At 41.9% G+C, this 15,626-nt stretch overlaps 1 protein-coding gene across 1 annotated transcript in view; it reads left to right on the forward strand.

Annotated features, from left to right (window-relative positions):
* IGBP1 (immunoglobulin binding protein 1) overlaps positions 1-15,626 on the forward strand; it is a 32,963-nt gene that overhangs the window by 12,989 nt on the left and 4,348 nt on the right. The window contains exons 4-6 of the mRNA XM_054470742.2: positions 280-475; positions 2,415-2,494; positions 3,841-3,953. Of these exons, the coding sequence (XP_054326717.1) occupies positions 280-475; positions 2,415-2,494; positions 3,841-3,953 (389 nt within the window). The remainder of the gene's footprint in view (positions 1-279; positions 476-2,414; positions 2,495-3,840; positions 3,954-15,626) is intronic.

Consider the following 15,626-nt stretch of genomic DNA (forward strand, 5'->3'; position numbering starts at 1 on the left):
AAGGTACTCATCTTCCCTAAAGGACTTGCTGAGATCCGGTTACTTCTGTATTTTTCTGGCTTCAGAAGGTACTCCTTAGCCCCTGCTGGACCCTTACTTGTCATCTGAGGGAACTGCCTGGTGGCTAACTCTGGGGTATAGAATCTATATCCCTGCCAAGGTGGAAATTGGCATGCTTACTACCCGATCATTTGCAAAGATAAAATCTTATTGAGGCCTTCTTTTGAAGGAATACCTCTTCATTTGTAAGTTCATGGGTAATGCTTTTCTGTGGAACAGATACAAGCAGAAGAAGGAGTTGGAGCATAGGTTGTCTGCAATGAAATCTGCTGTGGAAAGTGGTCAAGCAGATGATGAGCGTGTTCGTGAATATTATCTTCTTCACCTTCAGAGGTGGATTGATACCAGCTTAGAAGAGATTGAGAGCATTGACCAGGAAATAAAGATCCTGAGAGAAAGAGACTCTTCAAGAGAGGTAAGCCTGGCCAAAGAAAGTTACTGCCAGAGATTTGAGTATTCTACAGGAGATCAAATTAAGATCCTTTTAAGTCTCCATAAAATCACTGTTTTTATCAAGATGAGTATAGAAAGCCTGAAGGGTCACTAAGGTAGCTTTCTCTTTAATTTAATGTGCTCCCCAGTGCTTTTTAATCTGTAACACACTTGTAGTCATTTGTAATTTTGTGGTATACCATGGGGGACAGAAATGTCTCTGAAATAAAAATTGGTTTTGGTTGTGGAAAGCTGTGGCGGCTGAAGGAAGGCATAGGGAGTTAAACCTTTAAAATCTGTGCTAACTGGCCACCACGGTGGCTCATGCCTGTAATCCCAACACTTTGGAATGGCGAGGCGGGCAGGTCACTTGAGGCCCGGAGTTTGAGACCAGCCTGGCCAACATGGCGAAACCCCTCTACTAAAAATAGCCGGGTGTGGTGGTGCACGTCTGTGATCCCAGCTACTCGGGAGGCTGAGGCAGGAGAATTGCTTGAACCTGGGAGGCAGAGGTTGCAGTAAGCTGAGATCATGCCACTGCACTCCAGCCTGGGTGACAGAATGAGACTCCATCTCAAAAAAAAAAAAAAAAAAAAAATTGTGCTGACTATAACGAAGGGGAAGAGAGGAAGAGGATGGGAATGGAGAAGAAAGGTAGAACTGGAGGAGAGGGAGAAAAGAGTAGGAAGAATCTGAAACAAAAGACCAGGGGGATATGCTTAGGTTGGAGGAGGAATTAGAATTTAACCTTGCCACAATGATGCACTGTCACACCTTTAGATTACCCACATAGGAGACACAGCAAGGACATTTCCATGCACAGAATGTCCAGTAAACTGGTAAAGAAACCTGGTGTAACAGCTTTGGCTGTCTTTGAACATAACCCTGTTTTGGAGCTGCTGCTTCAAAAGAATAGGCTCTGCTGCCACTTGTTCTTTGGTTCAGGACACAACATGAATTGGGTTGAATTTATCAGCAAGTCACAGGCATTTATTTAAGTCCTCAGAGAAACCTCTTCCTAATTTGATTTGTACTAATTAGCCCAAGAGCTCTTGCCTCAGGATAACATCAACCTAGTTCTTCATGTTAAGAGATCAAAGAATGAACAATTAGTATTCTAAGGTCATAAGGCCCCTTGAGCATGTCTAGATGAGTGCTTTTCAAGCATTTTGAGGCTGGACTTTCTGGGTCCTGCCCTGTCCCTTTCTTTGTGTGTGGGTTTTTTGTTTTTTCTTGTTCGTTTGTTTGTTGTAATCGTTGTGTTGTTGCTGTTTTAATGTGCCCTCATGTGGTATTGGAATTGGTTCTGAAAGTGATCGAGCTAGAACTAAGTGAGTACCTTTCCTTTAACCATCCTTTGTTTCAGCATGCCCCTAGAAAGCCAAGGTTCCTTGAAACTTTTCTATATACCTCTATATGGAAACTACTAACCAATCCTTCTCCCTTTCATTTAGGAACATTGACTTCTAAAGTACTGTAGAAGTTCTTGACAATTAAGTGCATAAGTACATTGGAAGAGGTTTTAGAAGAAGGGTCGTAGTGATTCAACTTTTTAACTGAAGGCCAGGCTGAAGAAAGGGGCTTCAAGTTCAGCTCAAGGGATTTAGTTGGAACATGAAAGAGGGCTTTGGAATCTCCTTCTTTGGACAGGGTATTTTAAAGCCAAGTAATTTTTTACTTCTAGTGACATGATTCCTGGGAGAACTTTCTCTTTCTTTCTTTTTTGCAAGGTACTCAGGCCCCCTTAGGAGAGCTAAGGAACCTCTACCTTTAGTGTTCTGCTGCTATATCTTAGAGACTGATAAGTAGAAAGTGAGTGAGTTTTGAATCCAGAGCTTTTCAAGCACCTGAAGACTTAAGAGCCCGTATGGTAGGTTGGGTAAAATGGCAAATTCACCTCTCATAATTAATTTCCTTCTTAGGCATCAACTTCTAACTCATCTCGCCAGGAGAGGCCTCCAGTGAAACCCTTCATTCTCACTCGGAACACGGCCCAAGCCAAGTAGGTAGTACTAGAAAGTGGTTTGCTTTGCAGCCCTCTGCTTTTATGGTTCAATGTGGCAGTTCATTAGTGACCCACAGACTGAGTGGTGTTGAAAAGTCATGATCTCGGGCGGGCAAGGTGGCTCGTGCCTGTAATCCCAGAACTTTGGAAGGCCAAGGCGGGCGGATCACCTGAGGTCGGGAGTTCAAGACCAGCCTGACTAACATGGAGAAACCCCGTCTCTACTAAAAATACAAAATTAGCCGGGCGTGGTGGCACATGCCTGTAATCCCGGCTACTAGGGAGGCTGAGGCAGGAGAATCACTTGAACCTGGGAGGGGGAGGTTGTGAGCCGAGATCGCGCCATTGCACTCCAGCCTGGGCAACAAGAGCGAGACTCTGTCTCAAAAAAAAAAAAAGTCATGATCTCACTTACGGAAGTTGTTCTTTTATCTAAGGGATATTATCTCTCCTGAAACTTTCTCCATGTCTGTCTTCCTCAGGCACTTCCTTCACAAACTCAAGCTTAAAAATAGGCACACATGGGCCGGACATGGTGGCTCACGCCTGTAATCCCAGCCCTTTGGGAGGCCAAGGCAGGTGGATCACCTGAGGTCAGGAGTTCGAGACCAGCCTGGCCAACATGGCAAAACCCCGTCTCTACTAAAAATAGAAAAATGAGCCAGGCGTATTGGCGGGCACCTGTAATCCCAGCTACTCGGGAGGCTGAGGCAGGAGAATCGCATGAACCCAGGAGGTGGAGGTTACAATGAGCTGAGATCACCCCACTACCCTCCAGCCTGGTCGACAGAGCGAGACTCCATCTCAAAAAAAAAAAAGGCACACATGTAAACAAGCAAATAAAACAAAAAGAAAATAATTGAATGGAGAATTGTATACTTTAAAGTTTTTTTTTTATTATTACATTATTGGCACTCTTCCTGCCTTCAGCTACGATTCTCAAGAGGACATACTTGCCTCCCTGTGATTTAATTCTGAGTTCTTGAGATACGTTTCCCTAGGGTGGCAGGAGTCTCCTTGTTTTCTGTACCTTTCAGAGTCACCAACTATAAATACCCATTCCACGGTGTCTTCACTGCTTTGTGGAGCATTGGCCTCTGGGATTGCTTAATGGGAGATGATCCTGGGCTATTTATCTTCTCATGAAAGCTCTTGACTTTAATGCCCCGTTCTGGATGCCTCTTTTTACATATCCTCCCATGAGTTTGTACAACTCCTCAGAAGTTGACTGGGTAGGGAACAAGGCTGAAACGGACACAGACTTTGTTGTTAAAGAGACTTTTTGTAGTATTGGTTTTTTTTTTTCTTTTTTTTGTTTTCTAAATGCAGTGTAATTTTTGCAGAGTATTTGGAGCTGGTTATCCAAGTCTGGCAACTATGACGGTGAGTGACTGGTATGAGCAACATCGGAAATATGGAGCATTACCGGATCAGGGAATAGCCAAGGCAGCACCAGGTATGACGGGGTAGGAGGGAAATAGTTGTACCACTGGTCTTTTACTCCCTGGCAATTAAGTTCTTACCAAGTATAGTTGCCCTTTAGGAGCAGAAATAGTGGGGACAAAGATTCTGAGTAATAGATTCTAGACAGTATTATGTTTATTATTAAATAGCAAATGGTTATGGGAGGATGGGGACAGTGATAGCATAGTTTGTAAATCTCTCCAAATGTCATGACATAAAAACAGAGCAGCTGTGTGGAAAACTCAATCTATGGATAGCAGTTCCGCATCTGGTAATGGCAGAGTAGGTTGTATCAGGCTAGCCCCACATACAGGATAACAATTACAAACTGAACAAAATATTTTAAAAACCAACTACCTGAAGGTACTGGAAAGTCACCAAAAGCAGGTGTAAGCTGAAGGGCAGTGAACACTTAGAAGGAGGAAATTATACTTGGAATTCCTTGAGGGCAGGGACTTTGACTTACTGTACCTTTAGTGCCCAACTTGGTAATTGGATCATAGTGGGTACTTGGAATGGTCTTTAGAAGGGGAAGATGAAGAGGGTGGCCATCAAAAAGGTGGAAGCAATAGGGTATAACAGAAAAAGTATGGACAGACCTTGGTGAACAGTCCAACTCCTGTCACTTTTTTTTTTTTTGAGACGAAGTCTCGCTCTTGTCCCCCAGGCTGGAGTGCAATGGCGCAATCTTGGCCCACTGCAACCTACGCCTCCTGGGTTCAAGCAATTCTCCTGCCTCAGCCTCCCGAGTAGCTGGGATTACAGGCGCCTGCCACCACTCCTGGCTAATTTTTGTATTTTTAGTAGAGACGGGGTTTCACCATGTTGGCCAGGCTGTTCTCGAACTCCTGACCTCAGGTGATCGGCCCACCTCGGCCTCCCAAAGTGCTGGGATTACAGGTGTGAACCCCCGCGCCTGGCCCTCCTGTCACTTAATAGATGGAATATCTTAGTCCCTCTGAGCTTCAGTTTCCTTATCTCATATATTATCCCATTTGATCCTTTTTAAAAAGGAAAAATAGAGACAGGGTCTCACTGTGTTTTCCAAGCTGGTCTCAAACTCCTGGGCTCAAGCAATCCTCCTGCCTCAGCCTCCCAAAGCATTGGGATTACAGGCATCAGCCACCGCGCTCAGCTTCATTTGATCCTCTTAACAACTTCATGAAGCAGACATTCTTATTTTCATTTCAAGATGAGAAAGTGCTCTGGGACAAATAGGTGAAAACAAAAAGAAAAAAAAATAAAAATAAATAAGATGCGCTGGGCACAGTGGCTCACACCTGTAGTCCCAGCACTTTGGGAGGCCGAGGCAGGTGGATTGTTTGAGCTCAGGAATTCAAGACCAGCCTGAGCAATATGGCGAAACCCTGTCTCTACCAAAAATACAAAAACCAGCCGAGCGTAGTGGTATGCACCTGTAGTCCCATCTACTCGGGAGGCTGAGGTGGTAGGATCATGTGAGCCCGGGAGGCAGAAGTTGTAGTGAGCCAAGATCACGCCACTGCACTCCAGCCTGGGTGACAGAGTGAGACCCTGTCTCAAATAAATAAATAAAATGAGGAAGTAGTCACTGAGAACTGACTTTAAAGTGGCCTGGCTAGGATTTAAAATCAGACCTTCAAATTCCCAGGTTCAGTTCTGTTTCTACTATAGCACCAAAAAGAGAAGAGTGGTAATTTGAAAGGATTAGCTTTTCACCTGTGGGCAGACTGCAGTTACTATGATGTAACTGCATGTAACTTGGATAGGAACTTGCAGTCTTACTGTTTGAGGAATGAGAGAACTGAGATCAGGGTGAACAGCAACTGAAAAATGAAGGAGGATATCCCAGAAAAGAGAGAACCACAGAGAAGATGCCCTGATTCTGTATATAAACCCTACCGAAATCTCTGGCTGACTATGCATGCACAGAATGGACTCTTAAGCACCTCAACTAAGGCTAAAATAACTGAATGGAGAATTCATCTGTTGCCCAATGCAAGGGAGATAGAATTTGGTATTTTGGTTTTAGACGAGTTAATTGCCTGCTAAAATGAAAAATCAGTACTCTTTAGAGGAATGAAACAGAATTCAGAATCTCTACAATATATCATTTATCACGTTTAGAATTCAGTCCTAAGCTATTAGACGTGAAAAAAACAAACAGGAAAATATGACTCATAATTCAAAAGAAAAGGCAATCAATGGATACCAACCCCAAGATAACTCAGATGTTGGAATTAGCAGACAGGGACTTTAAAGCAGCTATTATTTTTATCCTCAAGGGCAGAGAGCAAAATATGTTTGTAATTAATGAAAAGATAAGAAATCTCAGCAGAGAAATAGAAACTATACACACAAATTCTGGAATGGAAAAATACAATATCTGAAAATGTAAAGTCACTGGATGAGCTTAATACCAGATTGTTGCTGACTGAAGAGCGTGTCGGTTAACTTGGAGATCAATAGAAATTATCCAATTTGAAAAAAAGATTGAATAAAAGTAAGCAGTATCTCAGTGGCCTGCGGAATTATGTACAAAGGTCTCATGTATGTGCAATTGGAATGCCAGTACCAGAGGAGAAAGAAGGGAACAGAAAAACTTGAAGAAATGATGGCTAAAGATTTCCCAAGATTCAGGAATGTCAGCAAACCCCAACAGTTTAAATACAAAGAAAATCACACATAGGCACATTATAGTCAAACGGCAGAACACCAAAGAGAAAGAGGAAATTTTGAAATCATCCAAAGATAAAGCACACGTTACAAATAGGAGAACAAGGATATACATTATTGCTGAATTTCCATTAAAAACTGTGGGCGCCAGAGATGGTGGAACAGTTTCAAAGTGGTGGGGGGAGGAACCTGTCAACATATAATTTTATACCTAGTGAAAAATATCCATAAAATGAAGATGAAATTAAGACATTTTCAGATAAATGAGAGCTAAAAGAATTCTTCACCAGAAAATTGGCATTAGAGAAATGCTGAAGGAAATTCCTCAGGCTGAGGGGAATGGTATCAGATAGAAATGTAAACATTCAAGTAGTGAAGAGCAGCAGAAATGGTAATTATGTGGGTAAATACAAAGGACTATCTCCCTCAACCCAGTTTTTAAAAACTATACGTAGCTTCTCAAAGCAAAAATTACAATATTGACTTGTGAGGTTTATAATGTATTAGGTGTAATATATGTGACAGCCATCGCAAAAAGGACAGGGTAAATGGAACTATTTTGTTTGTGAGATTCTCCTGTTTGTGAGATTCTCCTGTTTTATAGACAGATACATGTCTATTGCTGTATAACAAATTACTCTAAAACTTAGCAACTTAAAATAATAAGCATTTATTGTATCACATAGTTTCTGAGGGTGAGGAATTCAGAAGCAACTGGGTGGTCCTAGCTCAGAAACATTCATGAGGTTGCAGTCAAGCTGTCAGCTGGGGCTGCAGTCTTCTGGAAGCTTGGATGGGACTAGAGAATTCACTGCCAAGCTCATCGATGTAGCTGAGGACAGGAGGCTCACATAGGGTTGCTCACAACAGCTTCCGTTCCCCAAAGTGAATGATCTGAGAATGACCAAAATCAAAAGGCTCAATATCTTTTATAACCTAATGTTGGAATATGACTTCTGCCCTATTCTGTTGGTCATATAGACCAACCCTGATACAGTATGAGAGGGGACTCCATAAAAGCATGAATACCAAGAGGCTGGGATTGTTGTGCACCATCCTTGAGGCCCCCCATCACATAATTTTTTTTTTTTTTTTTTGGGACGGAGTCTTGCTCTGTCGCCCAGGCTGGAGGGCAGTGGCGCGATCTCAGCTCACTGCAAGCTCCGCCTCCTGCATTCACGCCATTCACGCCATTCTCCTGCCTCAGCCTCTTAAGTAGCTGGGACTACAGGCGCCTGCCATCACACCCGGCTAATTTTTTTTTTTGTATTTTTAGTAGAGACGAGGCTTCATTGTGTTAGCCAGGATGTTCTCAATCTCCTGACCTCGTGATCTGCCCACCTTGGCCTCCGAAAATGCTGGGATTACAGGCGTAAGCCACTGCGCCTGGCCCCCATCACATAATTTTAACTCTAAGTAGGCCGGGAAGTTAAAGATGAACATTGTATTTCCTAGAGCAGCCACTTAAAAAATAATTTATCAAGAGAATGAGAAAACAAGCCACAACCTGGGAGAAGATACTTGCGAAACACTTATCTGATGAAGGACTTTGTGTATTTTACCCAAAATATACAAAGAACTCTTAAAACCCAACAATAAGAAAAGGAGCAGTTTTAGGCCAGGTGTGGTGGCTCACACCAGTAATCCCAATACTTTAGGAGACCAAAGTGGGAGGATCCCTTGAGCCCAGGAGTTCAAGATCAGCTTGAGCAACATGGTAAGACCCCTCTCCACACACACACAAAAAAAAGTTTTAAAAAACTAGCCAAGTGTGATGGTTCGTGCCTGTAGTCCCAGATACTTAGGAGGCTGAAGTGGGAGGATTGCTTGAGCCTGTGAGGTCGAGGCTGCAGTGAGCTATTATTGTGCCGCTGCACTCCAGCCTGGGTGATAGAGCAAGAGCCTGTCTCAAAAAAAAAAAGGGAGCAGCCTGATTAAGAAGTGGGCCAAAAACCTTAACAGATACCTCACCAAAGAAAGTATACAGATGACAAGATAAGCATGTGACAAGATGCTCTACATCATGTCATTAGGGCAATGCAAATTAAACAACACTGAGATACCACTATACACCTGATAGAATGGCCAAATCCAGAGCACCTCAAATGTAAATAGAATAAACCTTCAAATTAGAAGTCAGGGATCGATGATCAGGTCTAGCTGCATGCTGTCTATAAAAGATACATTTTAAATATGAAGACAGATTGGTTACAAATAAAAAGAAGAAAAAAGATAATAAGTGGCTCACGCCTGTAATCCCAGCACTTTGGGAGGCCAAGGCAGGCGGATCACGAGGTCAGGAGTTCAAGACCAGCATGACCAACATGGTGAAACCCCATCTCTACTAAAAATACAAAAATTAGCCAGGTGTGGTGGCGCACGCCTGTAATCCCAGCTACTCAGGAGGCTGAGGCAGGAGAATCGCTTGAACCCAGGAGGCTGAGGCTGCAGTGAGCCGAGACCACACCACTGCACTCCAGCCTGGGTGACAGAGCGAGACTCTGTCTCAAAAAAAAAAAATATATATATATATATATAGGTTGAGCATCCTAAATCTGAAAATGAAAAACCTGAAATGCTCCAAAAATCCGAAACTACTTAAGGCTAATGTGATGCTTAAAGGAAATGCTCACTGGAGCATTTTGGATTTTCAGATTTGGGATGCTCAACCAGATATGATGCAGATATTCCAAAATAAAAAACAAATCTGAAATACTTCTGGTCCCATACATTTCAGATAAGGGATACTCAACCTCTACCATGCTAACAGTAAGCATGAGAAAGCTGCAGTAGCTATAGTAATATCAGATAAAGTAGATTTTAAGACGAAAAGGTATTATCAGAGATTTTAAAAGGGCATTTCCTACTGATAAAGTGGCAGTTTATCAGGGAGACATAGCAGTCATAAATGCGTTTGTGCCTAATAATTTTCAGATTATTTACTTGAATACTTACAGGCTACTGTAGGGTTATTCATTGGCCCAATTTCAATATTGTTGTGTCTCAAGGAACAGAGAGGCCTGGGGCAGGGTTGGGATAGCCAGTCAGTGGAGCAGTCAGAACATACACATTTACCCATTAAGTTCTCCGTCTTCTGTGGGCATGGTTTGTGGTGCTCCAAAACAATTACACTGGTAATACCAAAGACTAGAGATCACCATAACAAATGAAATAATGAAAAAGTTTGAGAAACTGAGAATTACCAAAATGTGGCACAGTGACACAAAGTGAGCAAATGCTCTTAGAAAAAGGGCACCAATAGACTTGCTTGCTGCAGGGTTGCCACAAACCATCAATTTGTAAATAAATAAATAAATAAATAAATAAATAAATAAATAAATAAGTCTCTGCAAAGCACAATAGAGTGAAGCACAATAAAACGAGGTATGCCTTCACCTTCTTTTCAGATACCCATGGAACATTCACTAAGGTAGGTCATATACTGGTCCATGAAATAAGTCTCAATAAATTTTCGAAAATTGAAATCACACTGAATATGTCCTCAGACCACAATGGAATTAAATTAGAAATCAATAATGTACCTAGAAAATTCTCAAATATTTGAAAATTAAACAGTACACTTCTAAATAACCTATAGGTCCAAGAAGAAATTAGAAAGAAAATTAGAAAATACTTCTAACTGGGAATAAGTTCAAGAGATCTGTTATACAGCATGGTGACTGTCGTTAATGGCTGGGTGCGGTGGCTCACGCCTGTAATCCTAGCACTTTGGGAGGCCGAGGCGGGTGGATCACCTGAGGTTGGGAGTTCAAGACTAACCTGGCCAACATGGTGAAACCTCGTCTCTACTAAAAATAGAAAAATTAGCCGGGCGTGGTGGCAGGCGCCTGTAATACCAGCTATTCGGGAGGCTGAGGCAGGAGAATCGGTTGAGTCCAGGAGGCAGAGGTTGCAGTGAGTCAAGATCACGCCATTGCACTCCAGCCTGGGCAACAGAGCAAAACTCCATCTCAAAAAAAAATGAAAATAAAAATAAAATACAGAGTAGATGTTAAGTGTTCTTACTGCAAAAATAACAATGTGCAAGGTACTGCATCTTTTAATTAGCTAGATTTAACTGTCCCATAATATATACTTCAAAACACACTGTACACAATAAATATATGTTTGCCCATTTAAAAATAAATAAAAGAGAATACTTTGAACAGAATTACAGTGAAAGTACAGCATCAGAATTTATGGGATACAACTCGAGCAATGCTGAGATGGAAATATGTGTAACTTTCAACACTTGTGTTAGAAAAAAGGAAGATAAAATCAATTGCCTAAGGTTTTACCCTAACAAGGGTGGGGGTGGGGGCATAGGGAACAAAGAAAGCCCAGAGTAAATAGATGAAAGGAAATAAAGGCAGGGAAACTAGGGGTGGTCATGGTTCTGGTAGTAATGCACAAAAATTGGACACGTGTATACTCCCATGACCTGGCAGTTTCACTCCTCGGTATATACCTAAGAGGAGTAAGACCATATGTCCACAAAAGACCTGTACAAGATTGAACATAGCAGCATTATTTGTAATAGTCCACAGTGAATACACCACTCAAATGCCCATAAATAATAGAATGAAGAAATAAATGTTGGTATATTCACACAATGGAAAACTATGTAGCAATAAGGTTAAACTATAACTTGTTCGCTATAAGTGACAAATATAGCTGAATCTTGAGAAAAAAGCCAGACGCAAAAGAGTATATACTGTATGATTCCATTCATACAAACTTCAACAAACAGGTAATACTTGTGTGTGCTGGTTGAAAGCTAGTAAGCGTTCACACTTAGTTGGGGATCATGAATGGAACTGGACCTACAGGGTCTTCTGAGGAGTTAGAAATATTTTGTATCTTCATCTGGGTACTGATTACATGGATATGTTCAATATGTGAGAGTTCACTGAGCTATACAAATGTTAGTATACTTTTCTACATGTATGTTATACTTCAATGAATATGAAAAAACCCGTGGACAATATTTATAATGAAAATAGGTGGCAGTGTATCCCCATGAACCTCACAATAAAAACAGGTAAGGGCAAATTACCCATAGCCACAAGATCCAGCAGTTATTGGCATCTGTGCAGGAGAAAACCAGAGTTGACAGGCTATCTGAAAAACTTGACAAACAGAATTCCAAAACAGTGTATTCCCTAGAAAGAATGGCAGTCCAATTTAAGAACTGCAGTTGAAACTGGGAGGGATGAGTACGAGGGACCAATAGTCAGAAGGTCTGAAAGGGATAGAGTAGTCTAGTCCTTAATGAACTCTTGAAGTTGATCCACCAGGTCTCCCTTCCAGGACAGGGACTCACACTGAGGAGAAATTGCTGAGAGTAGAATTGAAATTAAGCAGGACAGAAATAGAAAAAGAAAGAAAAGGTCCAGATGAAATTAGGAGAGAGGACCAGAACCAGGAACTCCGATCAAGCAAGTAATCATATTTCTTTAATTCATATAAAAACAGCAGAAAGGGAGCCCTTATGAAGTTAGAAAAGCTACTCTGAACCATGCTTCTTTCTACAAGTTTAGGAAAACATTTCACGTAAAAATGAACAACAAGATTGTGGTGATGGTTGCACAACTCTGAATATAAAACACTGAACTGGGCTGGGTGGCTTGGCTCACACCTGTAATCCCAGCACTTTGGGAGGCGGATCACAAGGTCAGGAGTTTGAGACCAGCCTGGCCAAGATGGTGAAACCCCGTCTCTACTAAAAATACAAAAAAAAAAAAAAATTAGCCAGGCATGGTGGTGCGTGCCTGTAGTCCCAGCTACTTGGGAGGCTGAGGCAGGAGAATTGGCTTGAACCCGGGAGGCAGAGGTTGCAGTGAGTCGAGATCGCGCCACTGCACTCCAGCCTGACAACAGAGTGAGACTTTGTCTCAAAAATAAAAAACCAAAAAAAGAAAACCACTGAAATGTATACTTTTAAGTGGGTAGATTTTATAGATTGTGAAATACAGCACAAAGTTGAGAAAAAGGGAACAGAAAATTATCAAAGTCAAACCCTACACAAAATTATTAGAAGAGAAAAACACTACAGAAAGACACGCTCAAAAAAACGGAACAAATCTGAAACATGGTATTCAAAAAAGAGTTGGAAGATATTCAGAAAATAACATAGGACATGGAAGGACAATATAAAGCAGGATTAGAAAAACTCAGAAATATGACAACTTGGGGAACATGAATCATTTCAGAAATATAGGCTAAAGTAGAAGGAAACAAGAATGAGTGAACACAACAGAAAATGCCTTGCTATGGTAAAAGGAAGGAAAATTTTAAAACGAAAAAAAAACAGGGTTTGAGGAAAAGTGACATATACTAAAGATAGTAAAGAAGACCTGGCATATAGATAATAGGATTATCTGAAGAAGAAAGCCAAAGCAAGGAAAAAGAATAAATGCTAAAAGTTAATATTAAGGAAAGTTTCTTGAGATTAAAAAAGTTGCCCAGGGGGAATCTCTGTTGGTGTTGGGTGTGACGCGACCCACAGGCAGCCACAGCAGTGCTGTGTTCCAAGGCACAGGTGCTCAGGGTGGCTGTGGAGCTTGGTCCTGGGTCCAGTGTCTTCTTGAACTGCTGCGGCACCTGTGACATGGGTGCAGGTTCAGTCTCAGGCACAGGTGGATGCTGCTCTCCCACCAAGCCGAAGACTGTGACTCTGAGGCCCTTCTCAGTAGCTTGGGCCCAGGGACAGGGATGTAGCTGTGATTCCTATCCTGGCGGTCAGGACATAGTACTGGCATGGCTCTGGGGAGGGAGGGGTGTTCCAGACACTCAGACCCCAGGGAGCAGGGCACAGTGGCAATTCAGGCACCAGGAAAGAAGATACTGTGTAGTGATGACTCTGGACCCTGGAAGCTCTATGAGGCCGGGTGCAGTGGCAACACAGCCCCAGGAATGGTGGGGCATAGCTGTGGCTTGGGCTCCAGGGGGTGGGATGCAGTGCAATGTTGGCTTTGCTCCCCAGGGAGGTGGGACACCTCAGTGGCTCAGACCCCGGAGGGCTGGTCCAGATCCAGGGAAGTGGGGGTGCTATTGCTGTTTGGCCCAGAGAGCAGTGTGTACAGATTAGCCAAGGCTGTGTTTCCCTGGGGGGTCCAGGGACCCGGTGCCATGCAGGCTAAGGCATCAGGGTCCCAGCTGCCCCGCTGGGCCAAAGCTCCAGTTCCCTGGGGCTGAGGCACTGCACCAAAGAGGCACAACTGCTCCCCTAAACCAGGCCCAGCTTCTCCACAGGGCCTGAGCTCCTGGTCCTGGAGGGCTCGAGCGCCACGGTCACTTGATAAGAAAAATCACACCGTGTACCTGGGAAATAACCCAGAATGACCAACAAGACATACTCTAATAAAATTTCTGACCTTTAAAGAAAAAAAAGCCACAGACTTCTCAGTAAAAATGGTAAGTGATTTATAAAGGAAGGCAACTTAGGTTACCCTCAGATTTTTTGAGATCTATACTTTATGCCAGAAGAAAGAAGAAAATGGAATAGCAGGTATTTAAGATACTCAGAGGGAAAAAATGTGAGCCAAGGAACATTATACCTGGTAAAACTGGCTTTCAAGTATAAAGAGCACAAATGTTTATCAACATGCAGGAATTCAAGAAATATTGTTCCACCATCCCATGAATTTGCTAGAGAATGAGCTTCAGACAGCCAAAGTGTTGAGAGACATTGAAATAAGGACAGGTAGCAAGCGTTAAATGTACAGTTACTTGTAGAATTAAGATGAAATGAGGATTAAAAGGGAGATGGAATATGTAATGCCTGTGTGCCCAGATAATGTAGATAACTTTTTAAAAATGGAGAAATGGGGAAATCATGCAAAATTTTAACAGTTCTCAGTAATTATATTGGTGGGGTGTCAAAGTTAGTGTTATTATTCCAAGACTATGTATAATGTGAGATAATATAAATGAACAATTATTAGATAATCTAATTCTATCATCCTCTGTCTTTTGAGAACTAGGACTTTTAATGTGAAAGAATACAGATGTAATTCCAAAGAATTTAGATTTTTTTTTAAACCCTGTAGTACTCCATATGAACTCATGAGAAATTTTATTTAAAAGTAAACATACACACACCCCCCCCCTACTTTTGCTCTATCCACTGAAAAGGCTTAGAAACAAGGACCAGCCCAGTAGCAATGAGTATACCTAGTAACTCCAATTGTGATACAGAAATATTCTTCCCAATATTCTTTCTTTTAAGAAATCAGGGTGTCTTAGAGAAATAACTGACTACAATTCTGGGGCAGGAAATGTACAAAATAAGCTTGGAACATCTTGTCATAAAAGATAGGGAAGGAGCTTTCAAAGACTACTGGGGTCATATCAAGAGCCAATTTGAAGATGTTTCCACTGGCCAATTTGGTTTCACAGAGGATAACTGACAGTAGCAACAAGTCCATCCAACACCCAAATCTTGGTTTCTAATACCATCCTCTAATAAATGAACCAGGGCTCCTTGGAGAAATAGCTGATTCTAGGGCTGAGGCAGGGAACATACAAGATGAACCTGGAGCATCTCGTAGTCAGATGATAGTCAACATATGATGGGGTTATATCCTGGTAAAACCATTCTAAGTTGAAAATATTGTTAAGATGATAATGCATTTGCTACACCCAACCTACCCAACATCGTAGCTTAGCCTAACCTACCTTCGATCTGCTCAGAACACTTACGTTAGCCCACAGTTGGGCAAAATCATCTAACACAAAGCCTATTTTATACTAAAATATTGAATATCTCAAAATATGAGGTATAGCTTTTACTGTATGCATATCACTTTCACACCATCATAAAGTTGAAAAATCTTAACTCAGGGCTCTCTGTACTAGAAAACAAGAGCTCAAAAAACTGTTGGGGTGTTAAAGGAACACAAGAGCCAGCTGCACCCTCACAGCCCAAAACTGGGAGAACTTAGGCAGGAAAGTAAATTTAACAGTATTGGATTATCACACAAGGAATAAAATGAATACACACAAGTCC

This window comes from Pongo pygmaeus, chromosome X (assembly GCF_028885625.2).
Source record: "Pongo pygmaeus isolate AG05252 chromosome X, NHGRI_mPonPyg2-v2.0_pri, whole genome shotgun sequence".
In the NCBI taxonomy this organism is placed as follows: domain Eukaryota; kingdom Metazoa; phylum Chordata; class Mammalia; order Primates; family Hominidae; genus Pongo; species Pongo pygmaeus.